At 41.5% G+C, this 16,977-nt stretch overlaps 4 protein-coding genes across 4 annotated transcripts; 1 reads left to right on the plus strand and 3 right to left on the minus strand.

Annotated features, from left to right (window-relative positions):
* Positions 1-311: 311 nt before the first annotated feature.
* Osi13 (Protein) lies at positions 312-1,329 on the minus strand. The gene is made up of 2 exons (XM_002058512.4): positions 956-1,329; positions 312-884 (listed from the first exon to the last, which is right to left on the minus strand). Exons 1-2 carry the CDS (start codon positions 1,215-1,217, stop codon positions 523-525), a joined length of 624 nt encoding a protein of 207 aa, XP_002058548.1. The 5' UTR covers positions 1,218-1,329; the 3' UTR covers positions 312-522.
* A 2,198-nt stretch (positions 1,330-3,527) lies between these two features.
* On the minus strand, positions 3,528-5,755 carry LOC6635132 (uncharacterized). The gene is made up of 2 exons (XM_002058513.4): positions 4,627-5,755; positions 3,528-4,158 (listed from the first exon to the last, which is right to left on the minus strand). Exons 1-2 carry the CDS (start codon positions 5,264-5,266, stop codon positions 3,833-3,835), a joined length of 966 nt encoding a protein of 321 aa, XP_002058549.1. The 5' UTR covers positions 5,267-5,755; the 3' UTR covers positions 3,528-3,832.
* A 2,266-nt stretch (positions 5,756-8,021) lies between these two features.
* LOC138910938 (uncharacterized) lies at positions 8,022-8,878 on the plus strand. Its single transcript, XM_070207235.1, has 2 exons — positions 8,022-8,172; positions 8,262-8,878. Exons 1-2 carry the CDS (start codon positions 8,167-8,169, stop codon positions 8,811-8,813), a joined length of 558 nt encoding a protein of 185 aa, XP_070063336.1. The 5' UTR covers positions 8,022-8,166; the 3' UTR covers positions 8,814-8,878.
* A 1,922-nt stretch (positions 8,879-10,800) lies between these two features.
* On the minus strand, positions 10,801-15,559 carry Osi12 (DUF1676 domain-containing protein Osi12). The gene is made up of 2 exons (XM_002058515.4): positions 14,916-15,559; positions 10,801-12,099 (listed from the first exon to the last, which is right to left on the minus strand). Exons 1-2 carry the CDS (start codon positions 15,376-15,378, stop codon positions 11,666-11,668), a joined length of 897 nt encoding a protein of 298 aa, XP_002058551.3. The 5' UTR covers positions 15,379-15,559; the 3' UTR covers positions 10,801-11,665.
* Positions 15,560-16,977: the final 1,418 nt, after the last annotated feature.

Genomic DNA, 16,977 nt, shown 5'->3' on the forward strand with positions numbered 1-16,977 from the left:
AGATCTATTTCATTTATCAATAATTAAATAAAATTATATTTATTTAATTTTTTCATATCAAACAATTTCAAAAGGCTAAGAGTTGCTGTAACAATAGAAAAAAAAGAATAAATGGTTCTTTACAGCTTCGACTTCTCTTTTAACCAACTAAGCTAGTTCGTGGTTAAGAAAAAAATGGAAATTTCGACTTCAAAGTGATTTGGTTCAAGCTCCGTGTTAATTAATTGAAATTAATTAACTTTTTATAGGGTTTTTTGTTTAGGTTCTTAAAGGTTTTTAGGTGCAGCTAAAACCAATTAAAATACGGTTCGTTGTAAATAAAATGATAAAATATTTTAATTCCAGGCTCAAAGCGGTTAGGCTTTGCTGCTAAGACTTACTAAGATCCGTCTAAGACTTACTAAGATTCTGCTAAGACTTATTAAGACTCGGCTAAGCCCTACCGAGACTTGGCTAAGACTCAGCTAAGACTCGGCTAATACTTACTAACTAACATAAGACTTCATCTAACAACATCTTCATCTATAAAAAAGGCTTGTTGTCAAAGTTAGCCTGCGCCTTGGCCACGCCCAGCGGTATGTAATGCTGTCTAATTGGCATCCAGCTGGTGCCACTCGAGGAGAGATCCCCATGGTAGCTTTTCAGCGCCGGCGCCGAGGCGTGTACAATCTCCAGACGTTCGTGTGTGGGACTCATGATGGACTTCAAGGCCAACAGGCCGGCGGCAGCCAGGGCTATTTTGCCCATGACAAATGATGAGGCCGAGAGCGCCGTCAGCCATTTCAAGATCAAGGGCAACAGTATTAGCTTAGCCAGCACAGCGGCGCCCAGCAGCGGGTAAAGCATCTTTAGCAGCTTCTTCTGCTTGTGCTGCTTGCCGCGAGCTGAAAGCGAATGGAAGCATTAATTGTGGCTGCGGAAATTGAGGCCATCTGCTGCTGCTGCTGCTGCCTACCTTCGGTTGTCCAGTTGTCTAGCAGCTTGGCTATCTGCTCCACGCTGAGCTCGTTACTGAGCAGCTGCCGCAGCTGCTGCTCGGCCAGCGGCAGCCAGCGCTGCTCCGCCGTGGCGGCTGCCTCCCGTTCGGCCTCCTGCTCGGCATCCTGTTCGACGGCAGCGACTATTGCACCACCCAGCTGCACCGCTGGCGGCAGGCTGTGCGCCTCGCCTAGACTCATGAGCCAGGATATGCAGAGTAGTAGCTTAGTCAAGTGCATTCCGCATATAGTTCTACACAGCAGCGCTTCGCTTAGGCAACTAAGTTAACTAGCCGATGGAACTAACTAAGTAGCTGGCTAATGCGCCCGCACAGTGCATCGTTGCACTCGAATGCATTTGGACGTGGCTGCAGTTCTGGCCAAGTGGCTAATAGCCCTCGATTGCTGCTGCTGCTGTGCTTTGTTCTATTTTGTATACTCCACATACCCATTGATAATGTTTAAATAATGGGTATATTGATGAGTAGAGCTTGTCTGTCTATTAAGACTGTGCGAGCTAGACTCTTAAGATTTGGATTCCTGTTGTCGATCAGATAATCTTTCTTAATTCCGTAATCGATAAAAATCGATGCTTAACTTTATCTGGTTTAACGTTCTTGTATAGCATTCATATATCTACAATAATTGATGGAGTTTTGCGACTTAGTTCTTATTCTTAAACGATTTTAAAATATATCTAGAATAGAATAGAACATGACTTTTTCTTGGAGACATAACCTTAGTAAAGTTCTTGTATAGGAATATGGGCTTAGGGTATCTGCTAGTCTGTCATTCGACTCGAGCACTCTTACTTGTTTCTTTTGCTTTCTTCTGTTCTGGTTTTCGATTCAGTTTTACTTGAGCGTGAACGCACACGTTAAGTTTTCCCTACTTTAATAAACGATTTTACAGTTGTTGTTGCTATTGTTGTTGTTGCTATTGTTGTTGTTGTTGTTGTTGTTGTTGCATTTGTTGTTGTATTTGTTGTTAGCCGTGTTATTACCATGGCATCAACAAGTAAAATCTCTTTATTAACGTTGGCGCGTTGCGGTTCACTTGCCATTTTAGCTGCACACACACACACACGCACACACACATGCACACACTTGGCAACTACATTTTTCCATTTCTAAACCGTGGAGAAATGCCAGCTGCAGACACGCCTCCCGCCACCTCCCTTGCCAACACCCGTCGCCTACTCAAGGGTCAAAGCGACTTTTATTTATGAGGCGAAAAACATGTTTTAAACGCTAAATACTATTTAAATACATAATATTATTAAACCTGTCGCCAATTACAAGCAACAAAAATTCGCCAACTAAATCAACTTAATTTTCTGTTGCAAATTTGCGTAATTAAATTACGCTTATTAATTATTTGTCTAACATTATGCGCAAATCCGAAGCTTGATGAAAATATTATTCAAGGCATATGCCGTGAAAATATTTAGCAGGTACATCAATTTTATACACTCGAAAAAAAACATGGCTCTAAATTCTAGAAAAGTGAATTTTCATGCATTTTAGAAAATTTTTCCATTTTGATTTTCTCATATTTCTTTTCATTGTGAAACAAGTGAAATTTCTGAATCTCTCATTTAACGATAAGCATTCATAAAACCATTTTTCTAAACAACAATTATTTTGAGTGTAGAAGCTAATTTGTTTATGTGGAAAATATGCGCTGAATAAATTACTATGGGCCAGAGGACACATTTTAATTGGCATAATTATTGTGAAAAGCCGGCCATAAATAGCCATATTAAGCGTAGGCTTAAGAGAAAAATAAATGAAAATGAAAATGAAAATTGTGTGTGTTTGATGTGTTTTGTAAACGGAACTAAATGACGTTCAAGTGCGAACGAACTTGGCGAAGACAATTTCAATTGGCTGTCGAAATACTAGAGTGCGATCCAGCGTAGTGCCATGTACCGCATGTAACGGTTAACTGTTTTTTAGGGTCTGCCCACGCATATTAAAAAACCTCACAGTCTCAAACGTCAAACGCGCTGCTGTCGTCACATATCATGAACAGACTTTGGCGCAACTCAGTGTTAATGCGATTTTCTGGCATCCGGTTGTTGTTGTTGTTGCTGTTGTTGTTGTTGTTGTTGTAGTTGTTGTGGCTGATAATACCCTAACCAAGTTGAGATTGTAGTTAGTTTGCTGGGCAGGGGTTACTCGAGAGATATTAAATTTGTTACTTTAAGCCGAAAACTTACCTAAATAGCCATAAATGCTTTGGGAAATATTCTAGCTAAATTTAATAATAATTCGCACTTAGCGGCAGCAACAAATAACATTCAAAATTAAATAAAATGCAAAATTGGAATTTTCTAAAAACCTAATAAAATATTAGCACTTTGCTAGCTATGCCTTTAATTTTTTTTTTTTGAGGTTCTGTGGGAATTGCCTTGAAAAAATTGATTAAATTTAAGAGTGTGACCGCGTTTTTGTCTGACCAAAAATATACCATTTTATCAAGCTAACAAAGCTGAAAGTATTTTAATGATAAAGTACTTGTTTTTTTGTGATCAGAATGCCCCAATTACTTAATACACTACATACAATTAAATGCACTATTTTTTATTGTCTACACAAACATCTTAAAAATATAAATAAATAATTTTAACTCAATTCAATTTGAACCAAGATAAGGGTATTGAAACTTCGTAAGGCTAAGAAACTTTTCTCTTGCGGCCGCTTTGTTAATATTACTTAATTTTAGTGTATTATCAATAAAGCCCATCGCCGTTTGGCCTTTTAACTGCCTGCTTAAACTGAGGCCCAGCGGCGAGGGCCGGGCCCTAATTAGAGGAAACTGGAACTAAATCTTAAATCAAACGCTGTTGGCCTCTAAATTTTCTTTAAAAGAATCGCTTTGCTGGAATGCCCACCACCACCTGTTGATGACTTGAGGCTCATTACGGCCGTAAACAGGGCAAAGAAGAAGCCAGCCAGCCCGGTGGTGCCCACCAGCAGGATGAGGCCGCCAATTAGAACGGGTATCAGTGTCAGAAACTTTAGTTTGTACGCAATGAGCAGCGGCAGCAGCAGCTTCTGAATTTTCTTCTTTAACTTCTTCAGCTTGCGGCTCTGATAGGTCTCAGCCAGGCGATTGTGTCGGCCTTGAACTTCTTTTGATGTTGTTGCTGCTTCTGCTAATTTGCTGGACTCGGCATCTGCAAGGAAAAGCGTCACAGGTTTTCAGTTAATTAAGTGGCCGAGTCTTTGAGCGTCCAGGCGTACAAACAGACTCCTAAGCAGCGTCCATCAGCGCCGAAAAAAACACAACCAAAAGTGCTGAAATCGGGTATAGCCGACTTTGCAATGCTCGTCCAATATCCAATGATAGATTAAGGCAGGCACGACTTAATATATAGAGTTGTTTTCCAAACTTGAACGTTTTGGACCTAAGAACATTTTCTACAATTTTGAGCCCGTTTCCTTATTTGCAATATAATAACTAAGGTTATTTTAATGTTCATCACTTGCCACGTCTATTCAGGCATAGCCCTATAATTTTCAAACCTTATCTGAAGCAAGTTTTAAGTCTTTAGTTTATATTATTAGCGGACGGACAACGCATAAAACCTATATACTCTTCTCACAATCTGAGCGAGTATAGAAAAGCACGGAGTGAGGCCTACCTCTGTCGGTCTGCTGCTCCTGCTCCTTCTCCGGCACAGCCTCCTCCATGCTTATCATCTCACGCACAGTGTCACAAAAATTGCGAACCTTAAGCACGGCTCGCTCGAATGCCGCCAAATAGTTGTTAATATGGAGAGCTGTTGGCGTGGATGCCAGGATGTCCTCGTTGGCCTCATCAGGTGCATTAGGGAGAGTCGCGTAGCTGTCAGCTTGGCGCACTTCCGGCTCGGGGTGCGCTCTCACTTCCGCCACATCCTGCGACACTTGTCGCAACGCTGGGCTTATGGCCCACACGTAGCTAGGGCTCTCATTGAGACTCGCTCGCACCTGTTTGTAATTTCCGCTGGCAGCAGCGTTTGCGGCAACCGAATCGCTCGCCTGATACCGATGATTGTAGGCGTAGTAATTGACAGGAAGTTGCCCCTGTTGTTGTTGCTGCTGCTGTTGTTGTTGTTGTTGCACGTCTGTTGCTGTCGTTGCCTGCAGTATTAGCCAATTGTTGTGGCCCGTCAATGGTTGCCAGGCATTGAGATTCACTCGCAGCTGCGCCTCATTGTTTGCCGCGACGCGATTAAACCCGCCCTCGGCATGCACCAGGAGCCAAAAAACGCTCAACACCAACATTTGTTGCTGCCACATTATGTTTTTCTTCCACACACGAACTACGCCGCGCGCCGTTTAGAATCGAACTGAAGACAAGGTCTGCAGATTTGATTGAATTCTAAAGAAGAAACTCTCGAAAGGTTTTACGACTGTTTTAGTTGAGCGACTTTAACGGCCTTTCGCCGAAAAGTGGCCGCTGTCCCAAACTTAAGCTGGGCTCTAAATGGATCTGCTCTGACTTTTACCATGCCACCGAGCGGCGCTCAAGCGTAGCTGCTTGCCACACGTCTATTATGTGGTCAAGTCGAATCTATTTGCTGCTAAGAATTACACGCTGTTCGAATTGTTGCAATTGGCCAAGTTATTTATTTATATATATTTGAAGCTGTGCTGTCCATTGAAGCGTTGACATTTTAATTAACAGGTGTATATAGATTAATGTATAGCCAGGTATATAGTTTGTGCCGCAGCACGTGTTGTTTTCACTTTTCTGCCTGGCTGCGTCTTGCAGGCCAACTCGATGCCAACTGCCGCCTGCACTTGACACTATGATTCTATATAAGTGTCCAAGCCGAAGACGTCGCTGTCGACGCCGGGAAAGTGTGCCCAATCTAATCAGCCAGCTGCTGCACTTTGGGGCATGCTAAATGCCGACTCTGAACTTGCAACACACACAATTGCCGCAGCTAATTGGCGCACTGACAGACTCATGCTGTGGCCCAACTTCAGCTGTAATAGCTGCCACGGCTTTGATATTTATTGCGCCTCTTTGCTGCGCCTAAAGGCACGCAAGTTGCATGCGACAGCGTGTGCTTTCAGGCGCCTCGTTGCATGCCGCCAAATGTGTTGCCTGCTTTTGAGCACTTTGACAGCTGTCGCTGTCAATTTTTGCAGCTGCTTGTTGCATACTTTTAAACGGCATTTGTAATCGATTTCGTGCCCCAGCCCCAGCATGTCTTTTGTTTTCTTAGAGCCAGAAGCAAGCCGCGCTCCTACCTGTACCCACCTGAGTCTAGCTGGTTTTGTCCCTAAGTGCCAGATAGTGCCAGCTGCCACATCTTTTCGGTTGTGCTTAAATTGGTTACGTGCTTTACCATGCCAAACTTGTGATTAGCGGCAATCTTTTTTCCCATATTTTATATCTAAGTGGCTTCGTATTAAGGGAGCATATCTATGAAAGGCTGGCATATTGAATATGTATAAGGGTAAAAAATTTAATAAAATAAACTACTGAAACAATACACTACGCTTCGGCATGAGAAATTGACGTAGGATTATTTTTACCTGTAAACAAGTATATAAATTCACTGTCCATCTATTCGTAAATCCTTTATCTGAATTTCATAAAAACTTGACTGCGCAACTTCTTAAAATATCCACCACGCCCACTTTAAAATTATATCCGTGATTTCTAAAGTTACAGCTTAAATAACAATTGTCTCACTTGACTTAGATATGTGGAAACAAACCTGACTTAATATTTATGACTTCTTATAGTAAATAATATAGGTATTTCGGAGATTATTTATCGAAGATGCTTTTTTTTATCAATAATTTCTTATCAAATTGGACGATGCCAATGCTGTCTAGCTAAAATAATATACCAGGTCCAACATAAGATTGAAGCAACAATACTTTTTGAGAGTAAGAGTCTTAACTATAATTTTGGGGGAGAATTGTTGATTCAAAAATATGCTCAAAAATATGCTCCATAAAAAGCTTAGTAATTCTATAAAACTCATTGAAGCCCGCAAGCATTTGTCCTCTTCTGCAAGCAAAACAAGTGTGCAATAGTTGTATAGCATTATATTATTGTCTGGATGGGAGCTCGATTTCCAAACTATTAGCCCACTTGCTACTCAAACGCTTGTAGTACAATAATTTATTATGTGCAGCAATGTCTTCTTATCGACCTGCTTTAAATTGAGCTGAGCCGAAAACAAGTCTCTTTTAAAATTTGTAACCACACATTTTTAAATGCATATGCTGAACGGATTGAATAACAATTTGGCTTATTTCACTCTTCTCTCTCAATCAAAATTGTGATTTCTATTTAATATAAACGGATTAAGTGAATATATTTCTCTTAAGTCAAATGTCAAGTGGCTGCGCTTCCACGCATCGTTAAGAGCTGGTCACGATGAATCATCAAAAAATCAAGATATGCTTACCTTCCTGATAATATTTCATTGTCAAGGCTGGCAGTGCAATCATCATGGAGCAAGCCTGATGGATCCATTTAAGACTTTAATGTGTTTATTTAAATTTTTATTGCCACTCACCGAATTGTATTTTGAAGCGTTTAAAACATGTCACGCCTCCCATACAGCCCGCCCGGCATGAAGTTTGAACATTTGACCAAAACCGTAAATTAATTTATTTTAATAGATGAATCGCAGCGCATAGAAAACAATGACGAACAATGGAAACGAATGTAGTTTGGTTTTGATTTTTTATAATTTTTATGGCTGGCCAATCGAATTGACAGCCGGGGATTGAGATCAGTTGCATGCATTTAGTTCGATTGTTGTTGAACCGAATTTGATGCGTGTGTGTGCGTGTGTGTGTGTGTGTAAATGAGATGCAAATAAATTCGGCCAGAACTAGTTTAAGATCCACACTTCCTAAGCGGGCACTAATGCAAATAATAAATATACTTTCCGAGCGGACAGCATTCATAACCAGCTACAGAGACCTTTCCAGAGGCCAACTCTCAGTTATGTATAATTGCTTGGGCATGTATATGTATGTGTGAGTCTGTGCTTGAGCTATCTGGCTAGTTAATTTGTTTTGGCTTTAATGTTTGTTGTTCTTGGCCGGATTGCGGTCGGTTTGATTCGCAGAGACAGCTGGGAGGCGGCGTCTGCTCATAAATTGAAGGCGTTTTGCTTAATTCGAATTAGTTTTTCGCCTGCTCTGACAGCGTTCGGTGCGTTATGAAAGTGAGTTAGCCTTTTGGGAAGGATCAAGGACCAAGTTTCTTCCACAGTCATGCATCCACACACACGCTTAATCTATCTCTTTCGTGCAGCTGTTTGTGTGTCTATTCGTTGTGGTCGCCACATTGGCATCTGCCCAGGCAGGATTCTTGGGTCTGCTTGGCAAGGGCGGCGGCGGCGGCGGCGGCTACGGTGGTGGCTATAGCGGCGGCTACAGCGGTGGCTACAGCGGTGGCTACGGCGGCGGCGGCTACGGTGGCGGTGGCTACGGCGGCGGTGGCTATGGCGGCGGCGGCTATGGCGGCGGCGGTGGCGTCCAGGTCATCAAGATAATCGACGGTGGACACAGTGGTGGTGGATATGGCGGCGGCTATGGTGGTGGATATGGCGGTGGCTACAGCGGCGGCTATGGTGGCGGCTACGGCGGCGGCCATGGCGGCGGCTACGGCGGCGGCTATGGTGGCGGCTACGGCGGCGGCCATGGCGGCCATGTTGATGTCTACAAGGTCATCACCACTACCAGCCACGGTGGCGGCTATGGCGGCGGCTACGGCGGCGGCTATGGCGGCGGCTATGGCGGCAGCTACGGCGGCGGCTATGGCGGTGGCTATGGTGGCTCCTCCGGCTGGTGGAAGAAGAAGTAAACGCCCGACTAACTGTAGAGTAACGTAAGAAGCCCGTAAAATAAAAACGAAAAAAAAAATATAATGTGTTTACGTGTTTCAATCCTCAGGCAACAAAATAGCAAAGATTATAGAGCATAAATTAATGCGTATACCCTGAAGTAACTCTAGGCAAGGGTATGAACAAGTTTCGTTCATTTAAGAAGCTAGAAAGAGAAGTTGTAATATTTATAAGCGAGTCTCTCTCTGAGAGAATATAAAAGTTGGTTACATCATTTTAAATGCATTGAAAACAAACTCTGGAACTCAAAATAGCAACAACTACTTAAATATTTAAATATTTAGAGCTTCAGTTAAAAAGCTGTTAATTATCTATGGAAGTTTTTGGCTAATAAGATATCCAGTTATAGGAATAATCCAGACGTTAGAATTCGCATTAGATCTAAAACTTATATTTATATTATATTTTATATATATATTTGAGATATTTACTTTTAATGTCCGGCATCCTTTGACGGACTGCAAGATTTTTATTGTTTTTCGATACTTACTCCCATTTTCAAAAAATTGATTTATATTGATTTTGAAAGTTAACTCTTCAAGGATAACTCAGAGATTATAAAGGCTAGATACCCCGCACAAATCTCTCGTATGTTGGACCCAGATTATGAACGTTTTCATTTTTGTACTTTACTCACAAATACTTTGTTATATGCATCCTTTTGACTTCATTAAGATCGGATTGTAAACACCGAATTTATTTAAGTTTGCGTTTCTTAAAACTATTATGGGGCAATGGGAAGAAGAAGCAAAGCAACAACGACCTAGAATATAGCTAGAATATTTTATCCGCATCTTGGTGCTGGGTTCAGGGTATCTCTCAGTCGGGCCCTTCCAACTCTCTTAGTTATTTTTATTTATTTTCTGTTCTTAAAAACTATAAAAAAACGCAATATATTTATAAAGCTTTGTAGAGCTGTCACAAAAAATAAAACACAAAAAAAATCGACAGGTTTCGATATGAGGTTTACTTTATGACTAGGTATCTACCAGTCGAACACTCCCACGAATAGCCAGCAATAACTCTTTTGCTTTGAATAACCTATAATTTGGTTTCAAAATGAAATAATCTTTCTTTCTATGCACGCATGCCAGCTATTTAGCAAAGATTTGAGAACCAAACCTGTATAAGGTGAAACCAGAATATTTAAAAAGTTGAAGAATTAAATTTGCCTTGTTTTTGGTTCGCTTTAGCAAACTTGATTTATAGCGCTGTTATTATTATGTAAAGGTTACAGCAGCCCAACTAATAATTGGTAACAACAACCGAATTCGGGTTTTTGACTAAAAGATAACTTGAACCTGGTTTTTCAAATACGGAAACCGTTTTGTAAGGTTGCCTCGAAGACTAAAAGTCGAGGTCGCCTTGAACTTGATTTAAGTTTTGGGGATTTTTCAATAAGTTGCCAAGTTGCTTCTGGCGCCTTTCTATTCTGGCAACTACCTGACGTGTGTTTTGCTGAATCACTGCATAATTGGCATCAGCTGTTCGAACGATGCGCATAATATTTATATTTAACATTCCAAAATAGTTTACATCCAAATGGTGTGCATGTAACTTCGCCATTATCTTAACAATCCCCCGGGCAGGGGCAACAATAAACTAATGTCGTAAAATAAGCTGCAGCACATGTGTGTAGTGAAAACATCTAGGGAATCTCATCTACAACGTGGACATGTCTCAGGTGGACAGCGATGTGGGCTGGGCCACATGCACGTCCTTGTGCATGCGGACGGATGTGCGAGCTGTACGTGGCCAAGTTTGGGGACATTTGGGAACATGCTGGTATTTGGTGGCAAGATTGTCAAGGACACAGAGCCACAGGATGCCAGGAAGTTTATACGTGTCGTTTGTTTGGCTCAGATAAATCAGTATACAGGACTGGACTTTAAGTTGACCTTGTAGTCGAGAAATAAAATTGAGTCAGAGAAAATGTTTTATTTATAAAAATATATGTTATTGTTTTATTTTATTTTTATTTGTAATTGTTTTTATTTATTTATTTTTTTGTAACTTTTGTGTTTCTTGAAAAACTTTGCTGCTTACATGCGAGACACGCTTAGAGCTAGGAAATAAATAATGTTAATAAATTATTACACTAGACTACAGTTAGGCGAATTAAGATTAAAGTTAATCAAAAAATGTGCGCGTGAAAATGAGCTGGAAACGGGCGCAGAGTGTGGCTGGCTGCTGTAGACCAGAAGAAAGAACAGTATGAATAAGTGAATAAGTGAGTGAGCGAGCGAATGAATGAATGAATGAATAATTGAAAAATAACAGGAACTGTGTGCAGTTAGAGATACATAGATAGATGGATGGATGGATAGATGGAGCGACAGAGCCAGATGCAGATACAAAGTTCAGACAGAAGTTCAAGTGTATAGCAGTAAACGGGAAAACATAGAATAGAATAGGAACGGAACGGAACCAAGTGCGTCGCATTCTCATGTTACATAAATCGATTTGTATTATGCAAATGGCAATGATTAAAATGGATGCACGACGTTACAGATACATTTGCAGCGATGTATCTGTAGGTGCAACTGTGCCTTGGCCAGCCATTAACCGTTGCAAACGCATCAACTTTAGTCGGGGGGTAAAAAAAGGTGCAGCAGCAAGCATTTGGAAAATCTAATTACATTTTGCCAGCCTGCCCCTCAGCGCGCGTCTCTTCCGCTCTCTCCCTCTCTCTATCGTTATTTCTCTTTTTTGTCTCTTTGCTCTGGTAATTTATCCACAAGATAAATGCAGCTTTGGAGCTATTAACTTTTGTGTGCATGCGTGTGTGTGTGTGTGTGTCTGTGTGTGGCGTCTATGACTTGGACAGAGTTGGCTGCAGCGGCGCTCCCAGCGGCTGCTGCTGCTGCTGCTGCTGCTGAGCTGCCTGCTGCTGGGCTGCCTGCTGCCTGCTGTGCGCACGATATGCCAGCTCCTGCGCCTCGGTCAGGGAGCGTCTGTCCCAGCCGCCGCCTCCGCCGCCACCGCCGCCCGAGGACCAGCCACCGCCGCCACCGCCGCCGCCGCCTCCACCGCCCGAGGACCAGCCAGAGCTGCCGCCGGAGGATTTGCCAGACATCAGCTTCTTCAGGCCAATAATGCCAGCCAGGAGCAGCGCTATCTTGGAGATAATTAACGCCTTGCCCGCCAGTATATAGAGTGCGCCCATGGCAATTGGCAGCATGCCCATCAGCTTGGTAGCCATCATCATGGCCATCATCATGCCCATTTTCTTCATCTTGCCGCGGCCTGCAACAAAGTGGAGGCAATAAAGAAAACCGTTTGTTATACCGCTCGACAGTAACTTCAAGAAATAAAGATCTTAACTGTGAGTTAAACAAATTAAATATTTTATAAAGATAAAAGATGCTCAGTACCAGCAGGATGCCAGTTCGAATGGCAGGCTTAGGTATGGATGTGGAGTTGTCTACATTAAATATCCCTATTCCCATCTAAGTTGTATTAATATAATAACTATAATAATAATAAAAATAAAATAAATAGATAAAAGATAAAAGGTACTAGCACTGCCAAGTAGAATGTCAGGCTTAGGTATGGATGCAGTCACAAATTTGAATATGCCTAATTATATAAACATAAATTACGATGATTTTCTTAGTCGTAATTTTTCATTTATTGTTATTTCTCACACGCTTTCATACAAATTCCTTGAGCTGTAAACAATGCGTTGGTTAAGCTTTGATGCTTGGCATTAAATTGTCAAGGGAGCAGCGCTGCGAGTTGTTTTTGCCTAGCTTTTCTTTTGGTGAAAGTGCACCCGAGTCTATTGCCAAAGTTACAAAGGCTGTGTGAGAATAAATTTCTTGACTTTTTTTATGTTTTGTTGTGTGTATTTTTATTTTTTTTTTTTTTTTTTTTGTCCAGCTTGTGTGGCTTTCGTTTTGGTGCAGTTGCTGCCGACGTGTCATCAGGGACACTTTTGGCGATTTCACTTGGTGTGGTGAAAATCATATATGCCTATGCCAGCCCGTCTGGTTCAAGGGGTGTGCAAATTCGGCCGAAATCCAGGCAGCAAATAGTCAATAACAAGCTTGGAACTGATGCGATTGCAATTAACCAAAAATGGTGAGGCAATTGGGAAAGTGTTTGCCAAGTGGAAACGAGTATCGATTGAATATCTCGATTGAATATCTTGATCAATGTGTTCGAAAGTAAAAGAAGAAAAACATTCAGGCGCCGTGAAAGTAAGTTCACTTTTCATTACTGGAAATACTCAAAATGAAACAAAAAAAAAAAAAAATTACTGGAAAATATTTGCTGCTCTCGCTGCCAAATGCTTTGAGTGCTTCTGTCAAATTTGTAATTGATGCAAAGCATTCGCTTGGCAGCCAAGAAGTCGTTAACATGGCCCCAAGTGAAACGTGGCCAAGACACTTTCATTGCGTTTTACATTCGACATGGTCATGACATCTAAAAGCCCCCAACAAGCCCCGTCTCGTGTTTTCGTGCCCATGCAAGCAGGGCATATATTTAAGTGTACTTTGACTGCGGCGCTTTTCCTTTGAGTCATTTGTACCCAAGTGTGTTTCTATGGCATACATTGATGTTTATATTCCTGATAGGCTTTTCACAATTAAAGCGCTTTCAACTTTTTATTGTAAAGAAGCAGTTCAAAAAAACATTATATTAAATATTCTTTGTCTTAACATGATTTGACTATTGTGTTATTTTAAATGTGAAATAGAATATTATAAAACTTTGCTCTCGGAGTTTTCTACAGCTTCTCTTTGAAGATACCTTTATTTGCTTTACCTTTAGAATTTGCTTATATGAGGCTTGTGCTTAACTAAATTTCTGATTTCTCGTATGGCTTTTAATTGAAGCAGTATTTGAAAAGCTTTTTATTCCATGAACATTCGGGATATCTTCCAAAATGAAATATATTTCAAATGTATGTTAGAAATATAGGTTTATATAAAATCCTGTCATGCTAATATACTATAATCATGAAATGATATAAGATAAAACAAAATATAATTTTTGTTTCTCGACCCAGCTTAACAAATATTTATAAACTGGAAAAATCGCCAAAACCAACGTATATGATAATGATATATTACTCATATATGTACACTCATCTATTTTCATATAAGGGGACACAATTTTTCAGCGCAAACTTTCTTCAGAATTAAATATATTCTAATAAAATAAATAAATATTTTGATAAATACTTTCTTTAGGATTTCTAATTATTAACATATTTATCACCAAGTATTTTTAGTTTCACTTTATTCAAAACCATTTATGCTTCATTTATTAAAAAAAAAGTATCTTTAATAATATTCCAAGGAGTCTTCTTCAATCTGCTATATTTGGCATGCAGCTTGTGATATGTGTACATATTAAACATTTACTTATGACTTGTGATATGTGTGCATAAGTTTATGAAGCATAAGCTCTTAACTTTGCAACTCTTTCAACATGTATTTAAATTTGAAATATTCGCAAAATGCATAAAAAAATGCTTGCCTCATATCAAAAGCCATATTAAACGGCTTTTACTGTAATTTCTCTTGTTTTCATTTTTTTAAGAGCATTTACGTTTCGGCTTGTGTTGTTTTTTTTTTTTTTTTAATGTTTTGTGCGGGTTAACACGAAATTCTGGCATGACAATTTTTCGTCATCGTTGTTGTTGTTCTTGTTTAGGTTTATGGGTCATTGTAAGCTTGACGAACGAGTTTCGTGTCTTCGTTGAGCGTGTGTGTGTGTGTGTGCGTGTGTGCACGAAAACAATTGCACATTTTCCCAAAGACAAGAATTTTCCACCGCAATCTCAACAGACATGAGAAGGCCAGGAAGTGGGCCAAGCGGCTGCCAATGTCATTGTCAGCTATTCAATTAAGCCAAAGCCATATGCAATAGGAGGCGTTATGTATAACTAACTGAGCCTGACTCTTGGCTCTAATAACCGCCAATTATGGCGCTCGCAAAATTATGTCACTGTCACGCGCAATGGCTAAATGCATTTAGCGGTGCATTTTGCAGCGTAACGTGACGGCAATTACGCTCAGGTGTATCTGGGTGTGTGTGTGTGGCACGCTTACCTTCCTCGAGTCCGCGTCCAATCTCATCGGAAGTCAATTTGGGGAAGCTGACCTGCAGCGAGTGCCCGTTGAAGAAGTAGCTCAGGCGTTCGATGAGCATGTTCGTCAGCTTGGCATCGCGTTCACTGCCGGAACGCGCCAGCGAGGATTCCAGTTCGTTTTCGCTGTACGCAGCCGGCCGTGGCGCCGCCTCCAGGCGGACGAGCTTAATGCCATCGGCGACGCTGATGGCATCGATTGGCGCTATACGATCTATAAACGCGATGGCCTTCTTCTTCAGGCATGGCACAAAGCCCATCTCCGCCCGATTGCACTCATCGTAGACGCGGAGCAGGGTCCGTGCGCCCGCATTCTGATTGGCGGGCACACTGCTCAGCTGCTCGGTGGCCGCATCGCAGCTGGACCAGGCCAGGCACATACCCAGCAGGAGCAGCAGATGCTTTTGCTTAAATGTCATTTTCATTTCACACACACGCACAGAATGCACACACTCGCGTCCACGTAATCCTGCTTAACACTCTGCCAACACACGCGTCTGGTGCGTCTTTCGTACTAATCCTGGCCAGCTGATTTCTGTGGGTTGCTTGGAGCGCGTCTCTTGCACTGCCGCCGCAAGTTTAAATCAAACTGATGGCCAGCCTTGGCGCGCTTTATTCTTTTATAGACCTTTCTTGTGGCTCGGCCGCGACTTGATTACAATTTGATTTTCTTCGTGCGGCGGGCCTGCAGTTGAAGTTGGAGCTGGAGTCGACTTCGTCTGCGGCTCGTGTTTTCTTATACCCTGCTAATGGGCAAAAGTGGGTATTATGTTTGTTTTCCATGCGCTGGTGACAGTCAGACAAGCAAGCAATTGTGATCCTGAGTGTATATATTCTTGATCAGAACATCAAGCCGATCTCCCTATTTACCCATGCTACTGTATGCGACTCCCTATTCTTTTGTATATCGCCTCGGTCTCCGCATCTAATAAAAGCTACACTTCATTTTTGTGTATAGGTTTATATATACCATATATATATATATACAATTATATATAAACTATACGTAAGCCCATTTCTCAATTGGATGCCATATTCAAGGTTTACTATAATCGAAGTTAATCTAGGTATCGAAGTATATCTATAAAGGCAGCTTGGAGCTGAGCTCAGGGTAATTTCTAGTTGGGCATGCCCGACTAGAGCACTCTTACTTGTTTTCTTTGCAGTCTACTCAGTTTTCCGACAGCAACTGTTAATGTTGCTGTTGTTCAGTTGCTGCTGTTGCCATGAGTATGTTGCTCTAATGATCATTGTGCCGGCAGCAGCAGCAGCAGAAACAGCAGCAGCAGAAACAGCAGCAACAGCTCTGGACGTGGTTTTTTTAATATGCCCGACGCTTTCGTTGTTTACGGCCAAATATATTAGTTGAATTTGTTGCCTGGGTAGGTGTTTGGCTTTTGACCATTTTTAAACTGGCTGCCGTTTTGGTCGTCACTCTTGTTGTTGTTGCTGCTGTTGTCGACACTTTAATTTCAATTTGGCATTTGGCAATTTTCGCCTCGCATTTCCATTGCCATTGAACGTTGACCATAAAGAAAGTATTTATCAGCCACTAAGCACCTGCAATTTGCAGCTCAATTTTATTATGCAAATTTTCCGAAAAGGCCCATTTACAATCGGGCAACACCCAGCAACTATTAGAGAGTGTTTCCATCTGCCTGATGGCCAATGCAATCTAGGGCTTTCAGCTACCATGATATGCATCTATTAAAGCCAGGCCAAACGGGCATTGACTTGCGGCTGCTGTTGCTGCTCTTGCTGCCACAAAAGACAAATTGTTGTTGCCTGTATTTTATGCATGAGCCAGCATTTGTAGCCTGGCCATGTATCCGCTGTGTTGCTCATAGAACGTGCCACATGGAGTCCCACAGACAGGCAGCCGAAAGGAAAGCTGCCGCATAATTGTGGCTTTGCCTTGTCGTGGCAAGCAAAAAACTTTTCCCCCAAAAAGACAAGCGGAAATATGTTTGAATATACATTTTCTGGATTCTTGTCCAGTGCTTTCGCCCAGTCAGCTGACATTG

The sequence above is a fragment of the Drosophila virilis genome, chromosome 2 (genome assembly GCF_030788295.1).
Source record: "Drosophila virilis strain 15010-1051.87 chromosome 2, Dvir_AGI_RSII-ME, whole genome shotgun sequence".
Taxonomy (NCBI): Eukaryota; Metazoa; Arthropoda; class Insecta; order Diptera; family Drosophilidae; genus Drosophila; species Drosophila virilis.